At 41.7% G+C, this 18680-nt stretch overlaps 1 protein-coding gene across 4 annotated transcripts in view; it reads right to left on the bottom strand.

The window, feature by feature from the left end:
* The window catches only part of rbbp8l (retinoblastoma binding protein 8-like), a 71045-nt gene that overhangs the window by 21680 nt on the left and 30685 nt on the right, over positions 1 to 18680 (bottom strand). For 3 of the 4 annotated variants that reach the window (XM_069884117.1, XM_069884118.1, XM_069884120.1), the window contains 6 exons: positions 18126 to 18190; positions 14836 to 14972; positions 11539 to 11998; positions 10281 to 10389; positions 9485 to 9537; positions 5594 to 5723 (listed from right to left, as the gene is read on the bottom strand). In XM_069884117.1, the coding sequence (XP_069740218.1) occupies positions 5594 to 5723; positions 9485 to 9537; positions 10281 to 10389; positions 11539 to 11998; positions 14836 to 14972; positions 18126 to 18190 (954 nt within the window). The remainder of the gene's footprint in view (positions 1 to 5593; positions 5724 to 9484; positions 9538 to 10280; positions 10390 to 11538; positions 11999 to 14835; positions 14973 to 18125; positions 18191 to 18680) is intronic. The other variant, XM_069884119.1, reaches the window with a different exon arrangement.

Below are 18680 nucleotides of genomic sequence, written 5' to 3'. Positions count from 1 at the left end.
ATCTCTTATCTTCATTTTGCAATTCTAACTCCACCCTGAAAAACTTCGTGCAATCCTAATTAAATGTTGAGTAACAAAATGGTATGTTGTTTTGAATTAAAGGTAAATAAAGGTCTTGTTGAACAAGCACTTTTAAAGAATTCTCTGCTGATATCACTGTCTCCAGTGGCAGTCATATTGTAATTAATTAACAGCAAAATAAAAGGTATGCACAATCTCATAGTTTAATGTCTGCCTCACCCTTTCTGCATATATTCAATGTAAGTAAATGTCGACTGAAGGTGACTCCAGGGAAATATGTTCTCATGACCACGATAACTGAGAACAAGCAATGTAGCTATAAATACTTGCAAGCAAACAATCCATATATACCCCATGAACACAGTTGCTAGTTTGTAGATTTTTATCTCCAGTGAAAATTTTCCTTCACCTTGTCAAATGGTTAGTTGCACAAAAACTAAATTTCATAAAGATATAATATTTCCTGAAAGACTTAGAAATATGTTTTAGGCATTGTTATTCTCAAGATAGTAGAAATGCCCTTTAAAATGACATCTGCCTTGGTTGCACACATTTGAGATGGCAATTGTGATGGATGTGTTATCAGTGATGGTAGTGTCAGAATCACAATTTATTGTCACAAACTTGTCACATGTTGTTTGGAAGCAGCGTCATAGGGCAAATATTCTGATAAAAGTCCATTTAAAATGAATAAATGAGTGAAAAAATGAGAGAAAGTGAGGTAGTATATGTGGTTCATTGCCCATTCAGAAATCTGATGGTGGAGGGGATGAACCTGTCCTGGTGTCACTGGGTGTTTCTCTTCAGGATCCTGTACCTCTTTCCCAATGGTAGCAGTGCGAAGAGGGCATGACCTGGGTGGTCGAGGATAGAGGCTGCTTTCTTAAGATATCGTTGATGGAGTGGAGACTGATGTTCTTGCCCTGTGCATTGGCACCTCCATAACAGAGTGTGATGCAATCAGTCAGAATGCTCTCCACAGATTTCTATAGAAATTTGCAAATCTTTGGTGACATACCAAATCTCTTGAAACTCCTCGCCATTGGTGAGCCTTCATGATTGTATTGACATGGAGGTCCCAGGACAGATTCTCAGAGATGATGACATCCAGGAACTTGAATTTCTTAACATTTTCCACTACTGACCCCTCGATCAGGACTGGTTCACGTTGTCCTGATTTCCCATTCCTGAAGTCCACAACCTGGTCCTTGGTTTTGCTAACATTGAGTGCCCCATTCAATCTATCTCCTCCTGTATGCTTCCTCATTGCCATCTGTGATTCTGCCAACAAACGTGGTGCCATCAGCAAATTAGTACATGGCATTTGAGACGTGCGCTGACCTGTCATTAACAGTGCCATTTTGGAATGGAGTACACCAACTAACATCTCTTAATCTCACACAGCAGCAGGAAGGGGTTATAAGATGATCACTTGATGATTGTCTTGCTCTGACTTCAAATGTTTGCTGGATCCTATTCCAAGGCATCTCACAAATCAGTTGGTCCTGATCATGAGTGTATTGTTGGCATCCCCTTTGGAAGAATGTGCAGGCACACGGAGCAGGAGGAAGAGGGGCCTCAGGTGGGTCATTTCCCTTTGGGTATTCAGGGAGTAATTCTCCAATCTGAAACTTTATATGTGGGGTTCGAATACTTCAATAAAGACTTCCTCATTTATAGATGTCTGTAGCCATCTGACAAAGGCAACTGTGACTTCCAAACAGGAGAAAGGTGACATTGGCAGTGCTCTTAATGTAGTCCTGAATATGGCTCTTTCTAGGCTGGTCCTGGATATTCTTGCAACATAAACAAAGTTTTTCATCTGAGTTTGTGTAGTATGGGAGGGAGTGGAGGAAATGGTTTTCCATCGCACCTTTTTTTCAAAGAGAGACAATTATATTTAATTTTCTCTTGCTAGAGACTTCAAATATAGAGGGGGAACATATCAGGTTCCCCATTGCAGAGGGCTTTTGGCAGCTTACACATTGGACTTGTCAGCCACAAACGAGCCTGCAGCTGACGTGGACTTTTTACCCCCTCCATAAATCTTCGTCCGCGAAGCCAAGCCAAAGAAGACATCTCAATTACAGGTGCTCTGAATTAAATCTGCCCCCACAGGGACTGAAAGCTCTTCACTCCTTCCAGGCTCGATTGCTCATAATAAACAGCAACCAGGAATCCAGGTACACTGAGAATACATCTTCATTCTCCCTCACACCAGCTTGCCGGCTGCATTGAAACTCATCGACAAATTCCAAACTAATAAGAATGGTCTACTGTAAATGTGGCCAAGTACTCTGGTTTACAAAACAATAGACCTCAAAGCTCTGATTGGCAGTGGAGCAGGGACATTATCTCTGAATTACAAAAAAGCCAATTGCTGGAAATTTGAAATCAAAAAGAAAATTCTGGAAGAATTCAATGGATCAAGCCGCATTTGTGAGGATGAAGCACACCTGATATTCCAGGTCAATGACCTTTGATGAATAGTCATTGACCAATTTACAGCTATCATCTGGCATTCATAGCAATTTCCATTTTCATTTCAGTTGTTTATTGTGTGCTCTATAACATATATTCCTTACTCAATATTACTGATAGATTGAGGAAATTCTTCCTCCTCAGTGTTGGTGCTTTTGTCATTCTTCACCCTGTTCCCCATGAGCTCAGTGACTGGCTACATCAGCAAGTGCAATGAGGATGTCACTGAGATCAAATGGTTCAGAAACCATGGTTGCATACAGACGTCCAGGCACTTCTTAGAGCTCGAGATGCTGCCTTCAGGACAGGGGACTTTGATCAGCCAGAGCTGAACTCTCCCGTGCAATTCAGAAGACAAAGTGGAGATATGCACAGAAGATCCACAGAGAGCTGTGCGACACCTGTGATATGAGGCTTGTGGCAAGGGATCAAGACCATAGCAGATCACAAGATAACCTTGGAAGTTAAAGACAATGACAACTCACTTTCAGACAGACTGAACATCTTTGATATACAATGCTGAAGAAAGGTCTGTGTCCCCCTAATGATTGGGCCCCCTACATAACCGCAGCCGAGGTGAGGGGAACCCTATCCAAGGTGAACCCGCTCAAGGCAGCAGGACCAGACAATATACCTGGTCAGGAACTGAAGAACTATGCAGATCAACTTATGGAAATCCTTATCAATATCTTCAACACCTCACTGCAGCAGTCCATCGTCGCCGCAGATTTTGAGACAACCACCGTCATCTCCGTACCAAACAAGGCAACCAGAACTGGCCTCAATGATGACCGCCCCGTGGCACTGAACTCCACCATTATGAAATGCTTTGAGCATCTGGTTATGAATGCATCAAAGCGCACCTCCCAGAAACACTGAACCCAATTCAATTCACCGATAGAAGAAACTGTTCCACTGATCATTGACCACTATTACCTTGACTCTCCACTCTGTCCTGACCAAGCTGGAGAATGGTGCCTCATATGCCAGGCTGCTGTTCACTGACTTCAGCTCAGCATGTAATATGATTGTTCGCCAGAGGCTGGTGGAGAGACTGTCTTCCCTAGGACTCGACACTCAACCTCTCTGTAACTGGATTCCGGACTTCCTAATGGAAAGACCACAGTCTATCTGGGTCAACAGTAGAACGTTGAACGTCTCATACTGTGTGCTCAGCTCATTCTTGTTCATGCTACTGACCTACGACACCATCACCAGATCCAGGTCCAATGGTGTCATCAAATTTGCAGATGACACAACAATAGTTGGCCTCATCAGCAACAACAATGAGAAGAACAACAGAGAAGAAGTGAAAACTCTTCTAATATAATGAAAGAATAACAACCTGAGTCTCAATGTGGACAAGACAAAGGAGATGATTGTAGACTTCAGGAATACTAGGAATGACCACACTCCACAACACATTAATAACTCAGTAGTGGAGAGAGCACCAAATTTCTTGGAGTCCACTTAGCAAGTGATTTATCCAGGACACACAAAATCTCCTCACTTGCCAGGAAGGCACAACAGTGACTGCACTTCCTAAGAAGACTGAAGCAGGCAAGGCTACCTGTCAACTTTCTACAGGAACTCTATCAAGAGTGTTTTGGCTGGCTGCATCACGGTGTGGCATGGTTTCTCTCGAGAATTGGATTGGAGGTCAATCCACATGACCATAAGAGTGACAGAGAGGATCACTGGGGTCTCCCTCCCCTCATTGACATTGTCTGAAGATGGCTCGCAAGATCATTGAGGACCCCTACCACCCTGCAAACAGTATCTTTCAAATACTTCAGTTGGAAAAGAGATACAGGAGTATCAGAGTCAGTACCACCAGGCTGAGAAACAGCTTCTTCCCACAGGCAGAAAGGATGCTGAATGACTAAAGGAACTGGTCACATGAACTATCGTAGTCTCTCTATTTATTATGCAATATTTAGTTATTTTTATATATGCACATGTATATTTGTCATGCTTGTGTTATTGCTTGTCTGTATGTGTGTGTTGCTTGTTTTCCACTGAGAACCAGAGGATACTGTTTACTCAAATTGTACTTGTGCAATCAGACAATAAATAAACTTGACCTTGTTCTCCGTGGAATCCTGTAGTGCAGTGTTAATGCTTATTAAACTTGCCAGTGTCATGTTCAGCTCTGCCATCATGAATGTTGGCTGCCCTTACTAGTGAATTCTCCATGGATTCTACAGGGTAGCACAAGCTTTCCAGTTCTGAGTCTGGGGCAATGGTTCTATACCAGAGTAAACTGAAAGTTTGAATGAGCAAAGGCTTTTCTGTTCGGAGTGATGGATATTGAGAGATGACTTAATAGAGGCGTGTAAGATCTCAAGAGGCATAGATAGAGTGGACAGCCAGCACATTTTCCCCCAGGTGGCAATGGCCAGTACCAAATGACATCGTTTAACACGAGTTGAGGAAAGATTAAGATGTCAGAGGTTTTTTTTGCGCAGAAAATGGCTGGGTGCTTCAAATGCATTGCTTGGGTTGGTAGTGGAGGCTGATCTACTAAATATTTAAAAAAACCCTTGAATAGGCACATGGATTTGAGAGAAATGGAGGGAATGAGCTGAGAGGGAAAGGAAGAGTCAGGTTGATCATGGAGTAGGTTTATATTGGTCAGCATAGCATCATGGTCGAAAAGGTCCTTACTGTATTGTTTATATTCTATGAAAACCCAACATACGTAAAATGAAAGTGGGAGTTTGGTGTGCACACATCTTTGACACTACAAATGTTTAGAACTACTGCTTTGGCTGTGATACACCATCAATAACTCCAAAAGACTGAAGTTGAAGGAACTGATAGGCTTTCATTAGTTTTAGAAAAAAAAGCACATCCATGCTGCTCGACAGTTCTGCACTAGGCAGGGAGCTGTAGAACATTCTGGAGCCTGTGGGAGGAGCCACAGGCATAGTCAGCCAATGGGTGTGCCCAAACAGACCAACATATACATTCAGTGGTTTACCACAGGCAGCACAGTAGTTTTGGAATACCTTGAAAGGCAAGAAAAAACAATAAAGCAGCCTTTCATTTAACATTCATACAAATCCATCAGAAACTGTTCTATTCTTACCTGATGTCCAGTAGTCTTGGGGTCTCTTCTTTTTCTTTTTCCTTGGCTGGCCTGCAGGATTTTTTGATTGATGCTTCTCATTTTCAGTTTTAATCTCCTGGGTTTCATGTGATTCTTGAAAATTATCAACCTAAAATCAATCCATAACATCTTAGGGAGTTACAGTTCTCATTTCTCCTGGCCATCTTAATCAGAAGATTTATTTATGCTCTGCGCCTAAAATCAATGATTAGATGCTATTTCTGAAGCTTCTAAGTGAGGATGTGGTCATTTTATTTTTTATTTTTAAAGGGCTTTGAAAACAGATTCCTTGAGGCTGTTTCACATTGAGATTATTTTTATTGCCACGAGCATGACCCAAAGTCCATTATCCACTTCCCACTCCCACACTCTCCAATAATCAGCCATAAAAAGGGGGCAAGCATGAATATATGAGGATGTGCAAACATTCACCTGTAACGTTAAAAGACAATCTATGCAAGCTCCCAGCTAATCAATGATCTGGATTTCATTCAAGGAGGTATGAGGGCGCAGTTGATAATGAATGTATTTTACCACCAGAGTGACTGTTGTAATCTCAAAAGACGTAGAACTCTCATTGCATTAAAGAGGGGTTCAGCTTTCTTCAGGCAGCAAGTTTCAGACTTGCACCATGATCTGAGCAAAAACCAACATTCTTCTTCTCTTGCTTATCCTATCAATTACTTTAAATCCATGCCAACAGGTATGGCACTGTTACACATGGATTGTGGAAAAATACATGGCCTCCCTGTCTGAAACTTATTCAGAGGTCGGATCACCTGCCAATCAAGGTTAGAATCCCGCCACCAATTAGTGCACACCTTGCCATTGGCTCATTTAAATGACTCCTTATTATCATTGGGCAGACGCCCAGCTCAGAATAGTATAACACTTCAATACGTACCACATTCTCTCTGCCTCGTGGTCCAAGCCCCAGATATAGCTCCATGCCAGGTCGCTACTGTGGACATTGCTGGAGGAGTCGCAAGTAAGGTGTGCACTACATTGAGTTGAGCTGTATCTGTATGACTGCAATAGATCAGTGTTTGCAGAGAGCCACACCCTCATTGGAGTGCAATTGAAAGTCTGTCTGAAGTGTGTACATGTGTGGGAGGGTAAGCAGCCACTGGTATCAGCGTCCCTTGTGCTCGATGTGCCTGCTTGCACCATTATAGTTTTTGTTTTGTATCGTATAGAACTGTGGTTCTCAACCTTTTTCTTTCCACTCACATACGACCGAAATTAATCCCTAGGCCATCGGTGCTCTGTGATTAGTATGGGATTGCTTATGGTGGTAACGTGAGTAGGAAGGGAAGGTTGAGAATCGCTGCGCTTTCCCTACAAGGGTTATTTAATGTATACTATTGTGGTTGTTAGGTACATGCTTGTGCAGCAGGTAAGAATTTTGTTGCACATGGTGGATTATCCTCAGGTGGAGACAAAGGCTGCAGATACTGGATGCAAAGTCTGGTGGGGGTGAAAAGAGAATCAAGGGAACTCTATGGGTGGGTGGATCATGGCATGTTGAAAACAGAAGGCTGGGAGGTGGAAGAAATGTAATCAAACATAGCAGAGGAGAAGCCAGATTTCCTGACAAGGGAGAACATTATTCTTTCTGCCAAGGAGAACATATATTCTCTACTCATTATGGAGCTTGAACTGAAGATCTTGTGAGGGTGTTTAAGAGGATAGTTTGGTCTCAACCATTACAGCTGGAACTGCTGTAATGGCAGAACCTACTGCTGGTTTATAGGGAGAGTGGGGAGTGGAGACACAGCGCTTCTCCGAATGTTTCAACCGCCCAGTCCTAATATCAGTGGTCCCACGTAGGCTTTCAATGGTTTGTTGAAGGAGCCAATGGTGTTTGTAAGTAAAATCCTGCAACCATGAGGTTTCTGGCCAAGATGGCGAGGCCTGTGCTTGGCAGCAGCCATAAGGGGTTGGAGGTTCGAGGGGAGCAATGGACCGGTGCAGGGCACCAGAAACAAGGACAACACCCACCCCTCCCCCCACCCACCATTGAGATGGAGAAGCAGAGGAGATGACCCAACAGAGAAGGTGACCATAGCAGCAGACCAGAAAGGGCTCAGCGGCTAAAGGACACACGCATGCTGTTGGCAACTTGTGGTTAAGGGACCCGCACAAGCTGCAGGCTGCTGGAGACCGCCTCATGGGAACGAGGTATCCGAGCTGGAATTCGAGAGGGTACCGAGGGCTAGAAGGACTCCTGAAGGTCCTTGGGCACTGACTGACAGCTTCCTGATCAGTTTGGAGATTTGGATCTGGAGCTTGGGTTCCCAATGGATTGAACAGGAGTCTGTGGGGCCGCAGAGGCTGTGGGAGCACTGGAGGTAAATCCACAGACACTAGTCACTTTGGAAGGACTCTTTCTCTTTCTCTTTCTCTCGTACTGTAAGGGGCACCAGGCAATACTGATGGCGACTCTTTGCCTTACGGTAGGCAAATGTTAAAATATAGACTATTTTTAACGTATTATGATGTGACAGTAAAAAGAACCTTGAACTTTATCCTTCATCACTTGGTGTATGCTCTAAATCAGGGGTGGCCAACCTTTTAATTTTTAATCTTTAATTTAGACATACAGCAAGGTAACAGGCCATTTCAGGCCACTTGTACATACCAGGAGTGTAGGTTAATTGGGTGCCACGGACACGTAGGCGGAAATGGCCTGTTATTGTGCTGTGTGTCTTAATTAAAAATTAAAAGGTTGGTCACCCCTGCTCTAAATCATTCATGCAAACCTCCATTCTAGTCCAGTAATATAATTGCTTTGATATTGTGACGCACAATGCTGTCAAGGTAACAAACTCAAGTGGATCTGAGTTTGAGTGGAGGCAAGATGGGATGGTTCGGCTCCAGCCAATAAAAATCTTAGTGCATATGTACTTTGGTCATGAAAATAACTCATCATAATCATGAAAAGGGAAACATTCTTTCTCTGAATATTTATCACCTTGTGCATCTTTCTTTGGCTTGGCTTCGCGGACGAAGATTTATGGAGGGGGTAAAAAAGTCCACGTCAGCTGCAGGCTCGTTTGTGGCTGACCAGTCCGATGCGGGACAGGCAGACACGATTGCAGCGGTTGCAAGGGAAAATTGGTTGGTTGGGGTTGGGTGTTGGGTTTTCCTCCTTGTGCATAGAGAGCACAGAATGTAACTGCTCAGGTGTTGCTGAAAGAGGAAAGCGCTAAGCAGTAAAACAGGTTTGATTACACTTCACTGAGCTCCTCCAGCAATTCTTTGTCTGCTCAAGATTTGAGCATCTTCAGCTTTTGTATTTCCTGATTACTTCTTTACATCTTAGCTAGTCATTGTTCTAGGATTAATTTTGGTAGCCTACAGCACAGCTCCAACTGTATAGAGCAAAAAAAACCCAAACTGCTGGAGGAACTCAATGGGTCAGGTACATAGGTTTGGAGGGAACCTGAATTGTTGACTTTTTTGGGGTGGAGACTCTGCACTAAGAGTTAAACGGATGAAAGAATATTAAATCAAGCTCTGTTAAAAAGCTTGAAATTTGATTTTTCCCCTACATGGATATCCCAGATGTTTCAGCAGTAGGAGGAACATCTGGCCATAATGTGCTCTTTCAAAGCCTCGTAATAACTGCTCCAGTGCAACAATATATCTTTAGTATCATCGTGTAACATTGAAAATACTGTACTTCTAAATGTGAGCATATTATTCACAAACTATACTATTAAATTTCAGCCAGTGGCATGATAGGAAACACCATCAAAACATCATAAAGTACTAGTCTTTACATTCCATTAACACAGAGCATATGAGTCCTGATATCTTCCTCATTTATGAATCAGATGACCTCTGTGACATAGTTTCTGTACTAACCTCAGATTGAGAGAAATCTGACTGGGCATTCAAAATCTGAAGATGAACTTCTACTGAGGGAAAAAAAAGAAGTGAGTAGGTTTCACTGGAATTTATGATATGTCTGTACATTAAAATGGTAGAAAGCTGCGTATAATATTTGTTTCTAATGAAGAAAATTCATCAGATGGTGTCCTAGCTTCAATGGATGTTTTGTTTCTTAAAACTACTTCTGTATTTCCAAAATCATATAAATTGTCAGAATCTTGCAAGCAGTTTTTAAAAGTGACCGATCTTTTAATAACGAAGCCCATTCACTAGCAATTCCAGCTAACTGGTAGCCTGATTTGAACAAGCTATATTAACTTACTAGTGAAAACGAATTGTTTTTAATTCTTTTAACAATATATAGGTGAATTCTTGTTAAAAATTGTTGAGGTTAATCTTTTGGGGAATCTAAAAGTGAATGTCCATCAAACATACACACATAAATGTGTATTATAAAGAAGACAAATAACAGAGATGTTGTCATTGGCGTGTCATCTCTGCGATCCAGTTAATATTTATGGTACCATCCTTCCCACTTACAAATCATACATGGATAAACAACATTCTTTGGCCTAGATAATCCATTGTTGTGGAATATTTGGTAGAAGAATTATAGCAAAATAGTAAATGTATCGCAAAATGGTTTCAAACTATGGGTTCAAAAGGTTTTCCCTCCACCTGACATTTCCAGCCTCATTGTAAATAGAATCTTGATTTACAGATTACATTCTTAAAATTTCTATAAAGTTCAGATGATTAATATTCTTACCATTTGGATTTCCACCATTAACAGTCTTGGGTAACTTAGTACTTAGATTTGTTGCAATTCTTGGATTGTTGTCTGACTCTCCAGATTTAAAAGTGCTGTCATATTGTGCCTGTAAGCAGAGTATCTGATCCTGCATCTCAGCTCATATATATTAAAAAATTCTTACAGACACAAAATACATCTATGCTTATTCCACATACTTAGAAAAGTAATTATGTAATTGTGCCGAACCACAGGATACAATTTGTGCCTTAATTTTGTTCTGAGGGATAACAATTCACTCCAGTTAAAGTTTCTCTGTTTTAATTGGAGGTAAACAAACAAATCTGTAGGTGCAGGAGTCAAGTAAAGTACACAAAAGTGCTGGAGAAACTCAACAGGACGCACAGCGTCCATAGAAAGTAAAAAGCAGCTGACATTTCGGGTCTGAGGCCTTCTTCGGGACGACAAAGTTCAATAGTGGTCGTAGGGCGTTCAGTAAGAAAGGATAAACATAAAGCTTTTATATTGCTTTTAATAAATCGTGTTAGAATATTTTGATTTTGTTTTTCATTTAAAATTTTTTGTAATTTATTTTAATTTTATTTATGTTCATATTGTTTCTAAACATTTCTGTAAATCAGCGATATTGAGAAACAATTAATTGATTTTTGAACTTTGATGGTCAGCTGACTGCTGGGCTTAGTTGACTGAGAAAGACATCCAGAGGAGTTTTGTGTGAAAGGCTATTCTGGTCTCTTTATGAAACTTCATTAATTATTTAAGATCAGGTTGCCTCTTGGATGCAAGTAGTGGGACTCTGGGATAGTCTGGCTTCACATTCACCTAAGGTAAATTTGGAGATCAGTATCAATGTTAAGACCATTCTAAAATCTACATCATTGGTCTTGACATTATGTAAGTTTGAGATGTTTAGAGTGGACAAGAGAAAATAAGCACAAAAATGAAAGAAACAAGTTAAATAGATCAGTGCCTTATCTATGAAATCAATTTTTTCACATATGTTAATTGTGTTAATTCATTTTTATCATTTAATCCATAGAGCAAAGTGAAGCGACTGGTGTTTCTCATTTAGTAATGGCATTAAAATTTCCTGAACCGTGTGGTTTTTAAATAATCATCACCACCTGCTTTTTCCTGATCCCCATCAATGACATGAGATTTTAAGTTCCCTTTTGATCAGTAGTGGTTAAAAATGAAGATAACAATACTTGCTATACCACTCATACTTTATTAATTACAAAACATGATAACACACCTTAATGTTCAAATTCTTGTACACTTTGTCTTCACTGTCAATCATTTTTAATTCCTCTTTAGGGCTCAACACATCCTGTGTTTCATCTTTGTCTCTCCTGGGTGATTCAACACTCACCATCTCAGCGACCATTTCATGAGAATGCATTTTGTCATGGAATTTTTCATTTGCTAATCTATCATGTGCACATTTCTTCTGTATTGGTTCTTTGAATCTTGCCTTCTTGGGCTCGTATTGAATGGGTGATTCAGTTCTATGTGGGTTCCAAGGTGACTCCTTATTTTTGCTGTAATTTGATAAGTCCAAAGGTTTCTCTGTAGATCCATTGCCACTTCCCATAATATTTGCACAGAGGCCAATGTGACTGTTTTTTCCTTCAGTTTGTTTTTCCACTGTAGCGATAGATTGCTTGGTGCTGTGCTCATTTCTCCTGCAGTCTTCAGGCCAATTATGTGGCTCCCTATATTCAAGATGGAAGAAGCAAATCACATACACATTTGGCCCTCAGATATCAATGCATGGCATGAAAGGAGACCATTTGATCCAATGAGCAATTCCTTCACTCATTTTCCCACTGATTTCCCTGCAACTTACTTTCTCTCACTTTTGATACCCAGACACCCACCAACATTAAGTTGGGTTAATTGACAGTTGCCAAAATTAACCCAACCACTACATAAAAAAATAAGAGGTGGAGTCGGCCATCTGGCCCATTGAGCTTGCTCTACCATTCAACAAGATCCTGGCTGATCTGGGCAATGGACTCAGCTTCATGTACCTGCCTTTTAATTCACCTATTATTCCAAATTTGTCTCTCTGTATCTTAAATATGATCCAGCCTCTGTTGCCTCTTTGGGAGAGAATTCACTCTTTGCATAGGTGCCACAAAACACACACCACCGGGTTCAGGAACAGCGGCTCCCCCTCCACCATCAGACACTTCAACAACAAACTCAATCAGGGATTCATTTAAGGACTCTTACTTTGGCAGTTTATTGTTTTGTTTTTCTCACAGTATTGCACAGTCAATTGTTTACATTTCTTTATTTGTGTATACGTGTACAATGGGTACAGTTTTTTTTTAACACTAACACTCAGTGGTAATTCTGCCTGGCCCGCAGGAAAAAAAACCTCAGAGTTGTATGTACTCTGACAATAAATCTGAAATCTGAATTCCTTAGATTCACTTCGCACCCTGTCTCCTATAAGGTTGCCATTCCTTTCTCCCGAATGCTCCGCCTCATCTGCTCTCAAAATGGGTTCTGGAACGCCCTTGTTTTTCAAGGAATACAGCTTTCCCTCCTCTACAGTTAATAACACTCTCATCATTATTTCCTCCTTTTCTTGGAATTCCAGCACCCACAGCCTGGGCATGCCCAACTCCATCCTCTATGACTCATTTTCCATCAAAGCCTTTTGCCTCTCTCTTCATTTGTTTGGAACCTGTCTATCCTCTGCCTCTCCTTTCCTGGTTTACTAATCCTCCATTGGCCTCTGTCCATCCCCTCCCCTCCTGTCTGCATTGACATTTTGGCACCGAACATTTTGGCCTCCACAGTTTGGTGCTGGACATTTTGGCACTAACAGTTAAGCTCGAACAATTTATTCACTTATTATACTTATTATGAAACGAGGAGAGGTGCTTTGGGCTTTTGTGTGGGACCCTGCACTCGGGACAGTGGCTGTCACTCTATCAAGCTGACCAACATGGCACTGGAGACTCTGGAGGCAGGGCAGTGGCAGACATTGGGAGGGAACCCGTTGCTGAGCCCTTTTTTTTGTACTAAAATGTGGGAGAAGTAATTTACCAAATTGAAACTTGGGTGAAAGAGACACTCCTTCACTGTAACTGCTTTGAATTTGCTAATTTCCCAATGTACTAGTCTGATGATCAACTGGCTACCTGCCTAAGATACAGCATGTGTGGAGAGGCACTATATAAAATGGCCTCAGACAAAGAGGGCAAGATTGTGCCTAACTATTCTCTATGGCAATGGTGTTTACAGCTCTGATGTGGAAGCACCAGAGATTCTACCTGTCCGTGTTCTGAGAAGTCTGAACCAGGTCACACTGGCTGAACGTATGCAGGGTGTCCTGGGACGCTGGCTTACACTTATTTTCCTTTCCTAGGTGAAGTTACCAAGAAAGCCAGCAGTAGGGTAATGGTTGCCTGAACCATACTTAGAGTCATGGGGTGTGGGGATGGTGGAAAGGAAAGTGTTGTTGATGCTTAAAAAGCACCTGGATAGAGCCTGGATGGTGAAGAGGAAGAACCCTTCTATGCAGTCTTGCCAACATACCTGGACCCTCAGCATCACTACAAACTATGCTGTAAGCTGCATTGAGGGCAGGACCATCACCCATTTCCAGCTGAAGGTGTCTCTGAGGTACATTGGCATTTTGTGGTTCATCTTGTGCATTTGGATAACACTGAGCACTGGGAGAGACATAATTTGCTGCTGGAAGACCATGAGCCCTTTGGTTCTTTCCAAATCACCTGGTCTTCTGGCAGATGGATCTATCCACGAGCAAATGCAACTGCCCCACTGCAAGGGTTGGATGGACTTGTGAGGTATGATTTATGTATATGGAAAGTGATAATGTTTAGCCATCCCCTCTGAGCTTCTTTAGTGTACAAGAGGACAGAACCTGTGTAGTAGCCTTACGTTAATGTATTACTTGCAAAAAAAATTGCTTGACTTTACTTGCATATGTATGCTTTCCATACAATAAATCATTTACTTTAATAATTGAGGTGCCAATGCTTAGGACAAGAAAAAACTTCAGTGGGTTGTTAACTCAGCCTGCAACATCACAGGCACCAGTCTTCACTTCATCAAGGACATCTAGAAGAGGTGGTGTCTTAACAAAGCAGCCTTTATCCTCAAGGACCCCTACCACCCAGGGCATGGCCTCCACTCTACTACTACGGGGAGGAAGGTACAGAGCCTGACGACGAGCACTCAGTGGCACAAGGATAGCTTCTTCCCTGCTGCCATCAGATCCATGAATGATCTATGAACCAAAGACATTGCCCTACTTTGACTTTTGGTGCACTATTTTTTATTTATTTGGTAAGCTGGTTTATATAAAAGTTTGGTCTGTGATGTTGCCTCAAAACAACGAATATTGTGACTTGATCATGAAAATAAATTCTGATACTAATGACATTCTACTTAAACCATCCTTTGATGTTGCATAAACTGTTCAGATGCATCAGTATTTGAATAGCTATTCTAAGCTTCCCTGAAAGCATGCATTGGACTTCTTTCTTCAGTGGCAAGGCATGTTACTTACTCGTAACACCTTCGCTCTTTGAGTTTAACACCAAATTCCAGTGAAGCAACATCTTTCTCTGATGTACGGCAAGACATAGTGCCAGTCTGCACCACTGCTATTGTTCCATGTAACTGGTTTGATATTCTTCGAGGGTGCTGGAATCAAGGACAAATATTGCACCATATGAATTAGAATTGCAGTCAATACAGCTTTAATGAAAACCTACATTTCTATCTTCAAGATTCTCATTTTCAGCTACCTAACTACACAAAATTTGTTAACTTTTTTTGCCATAAAGGCACACAAAGAAAGACCACTAGCCCAGCATCCCTAACAATAAAAGAAAGAGAAGCAAAAGAGAGTCCTCTTGGAGACCGAGTTTCATGGATTTGTCTCTTAAGCCCCTTTTTCCTCACTAACTTTATCTTAGTAAAATCATGGCTGCAGTCTGTGCCATCTGTAAGAGGCACTGCATTTCTTTGCCTAGGCAACTCCAACAGCATTTCCCATCCTCAAGATCTCTACCAGCAAAAGTACATTGTTAGCAGAGGCTTGGGAAATCATTCCTGGCAGCCTCCTTCAAGTCACAGACCATTCTGACTTGGAAAATGTCCTATTCCTTCATAGTGGCAGCGATTTGATCTTCTGCAGAAGGACAACAGTCATTCAAAATGATGACCCATCACCTTCACAAGGGTAATTGGGGATGGGTAAAAAATGCTGGTCTTGTTGGTGATGTTTACATCCTAAAAAATGAATAATAAAAAAGGCGTATTCTCAAACAAAACATTAACATCATTGGAGGTTGAGAAAGAAAGTGATTTTGCTCAAAGGTAGATTTTAGGAAGCACTTTAGAGAAGAGCAAGAGCTATAGATTTTTAGGGAGGGAATTCCAGAGCATCGAGTTAGGGCAGCCAGATGCTCAGTGGATGGGAGGGAGATGGAAGTGAGGGATGGTACTGCTCCATGGATTTTGTTTACAGTACATCTCCTGCTGCCAACATTGTAGGACACATCACACCTCAGACACACTCTCTTTTCCCACCTCACATCAGGAGAAGCTTTAAGAGTGTGAAAGCAACATAAACAGTTTCTTCACTGATGCACAATAAATACCTCTAGAGGCTGAGACAGAGTCACTGATCTACAGGCTTTTATTCACAATGGACAATGACCTCATCCTGTGCCGTGACCCGAGCTTTCTGGGGAAGGGTCAAGGTTCTAGAGACTTTATACAATGTCAAGAGAGGGAGGGGCCACAGGTACAGGATGGGGCGGTAATCAGGAATACAGCAGTTCACCTTATTCATCAAAGCTATCAGTCTCCTGAATAAACTCCACAACAGATTAAATTGTCACTGTAAATTGTGCTCTTTATGCAGTTGTATAAATTTTATACTTAGTTCAATGAGATAAATGTGACAAATAAAACTTAAATTAAGTAGATAATTGGATGCAAGGATAGGAAGCATAAAATGGAGATGCTGTCATTTCAAGTGCGAGTTGATATGTCTGTATAGCATGCAAAATGAAGCTTTTCACTGTATCTTAGTTCATGTGACAATAAACAATCCAATTCAAGAAAGCAGGATCAAGGGAAGTTATTTGAGGAGAAATGTGGGAGATGTAAAAGCTGGGGGAACAATACCTGAAGAGTTAGAACTGTTCATACTCCTGGCTGAGATTGGGCCCATAAAAAATATCTGTGTGGTCCATCATTTAGTTGGAAGAGGTTCATGTCAATGGCAAATGAGTCAGCTTTGCTTGGAGAAAGCAAGGCAGAAAATGCAATAAAATCTCAAGAAAGTCATAATTTCAGAAGTGGGGCGGCTGGGAAAATTTGGTCCAATGGACATGTAAAAAGAGAGTCAGAGATTATCCAAGAGATTGCCTTGATCTTGATGACCAAAGAACACTGTTGTAAGTGAGGCAGAGGAGGCAGGGGATGGTGATTTTGCTTTTGTTTTTTGTCGGAGGAGCAGGGTTAAGGGTTATCGATCAAGTCATGGATAGTCTTTTAGTAATGAATAATTGTAGCAGTGAAGAACTGGATTTTAATACAATTCAAGTAAATCTGAAAATGGAGGGTGAAACCAGTTTCTTGCTAAATATATTTGGTAATGTCAAGAGGTTTGGGGAGAATGAGAGAGTGTAATCATTTCAAAGGGATCAATGATTTTAACATAAGTAAAAAGGGGTATGATTTAGCAGCTCCTAGAACGCTTCCACCAGCGTTGTCTCCGCTCCATCCTCAACATTCACTGGAGCGACTTCACCACCAACATCGAAGTACTCGAGATGGCAGAGGCCGACAGCATCGAATCCACGCTGCTGAAGATCCAACTGCGCTGGGTAGGTCACGTCTCCAGAATGGAGGATCATCGCCTTCCCAAGATCGTGTTATATGGCGAGCTCTCCACTGGCCACCGAGACAGAGGTGCACCAAAGAAGAGGTACAAAGACTGCCTAAAGAAATCTCTTGGTGCCTGCCACATTGACCACCACCAGTGGGCTGATATCGCCTCAAACCGTGCATCTTGGCGCCTCACAGTTCGGCGGGCAGCAACCTCCTTTGAAGAAGACCGCAGAGCCCATCTCACTGACAAAAGACAAAGGAGGAAAAACCCAACACCCAACCCCAACCCACCAATTGCCTGTCCTGCATCGGACTTGTCAGCCACAAACGAGCCTGCAGCAGACGTGGACATTACCCCCCCATAAATCTTCGTCCGCGAAGCCAAGCCAAAGAAAAGAAAAGAAGATGTAGGGTCCTTTCTGTGGTGTACAGCTGCAAGGAAATGCAGAGGGTAACAGGGATAGCCTTGCAACCATACGCAGGTTTGTGAAAAAGGGTTTTGTTAAAGCACTCTGAATGGAAAGCCAAAAATGATAGCATTGTCACCAAATCAGTGCTGCATATTGACTGAGATCTCTCCACAACCTTGGCAAACGTCAGGTGTACATAGTCTGCACATGTCTCTGTGTGGCATGTGGTGAAAACCATGTCAGGCATTAGATTTTGTTTTTGAACCACAGCGCACTCACATAATGCAAACCATTGATCTTCTTCTTTGGCTTGGCTTCGCGGACGAAGATTTATGGAGGGGTAATGTCCACGTCAGCTGCAGGCTCGTTTGTGGCTGACAAGTCCGATGCGGGACAGGCAGACACGGATCTTAAATTTGTACTAAATCACATTGTGCTGAATTGCAATGGACAGAACCACACATTAAAAAAATCCATGCACTGACATTTGGTACTGTGATTTGCAGAAAATGAATTTTATTAATGAAATAAACATACTTACCCAATCAAATAATGAAATCTCAGGCAAATTTTGACAAGAAACATTTTTTGGGTTTGCAATGCTTTCTGAAAATAGAAACAGAAATTGGAATTGGAATACAGGCCAAACATCAACAAAGATAGAATTGTTATCTTCTTTTCCCATATATTGAGCATAATGGGATGGCAGAAGATCAAATGTATCCCTTTTCTGTAACTTGTGCATGTGACTGGAGTGTTGGAAATCACTGATGATGAGAAGACCAAAAAAGTTCATCAAGTCCCCCTTGTCCCTCAACATTTCTACAGCATTCCTGCTGGATTGCTTCTTTGCGGGGACTACTCAAGATTGAAAGAAGCTACAGAGGTAGCGAATATAGCTTAGTACATAATGCAAACTTCCCTCCCCTTTATGAACTTCTTTGACATCTCTCTGCCCAGGAAAGGGAGTCAACAGACTGAAGGCCCAGACACACTCTCTTCTCAAACCAGGAAGAAGGCTTAAGCATGTGAAAGTGCGCACCAACAGGCTTAAATTGTGTTTCTTCCCTGCAGTCAAGCTCCTGAATGAACTCCA

Source organism: Narcine bancroftii, chromosome 6 (assembly GCF_036971445.1).
Source record: "Narcine bancroftii isolate sNarBan1 chromosome 6, sNarBan1.hap1, whole genome shotgun sequence".
NCBI classification, from domain to species: domain Eukaryota; kingdom Metazoa; phylum Chordata; class Chondrichthyes; order Torpediniformes; family Narcinidae; genus Narcine; species Narcine bancroftii.
The sequence above is the reverse complement of the archived record's forward strand: the minus strand, read 5'-3'. Positions and strand labels throughout refer to the sequence as shown.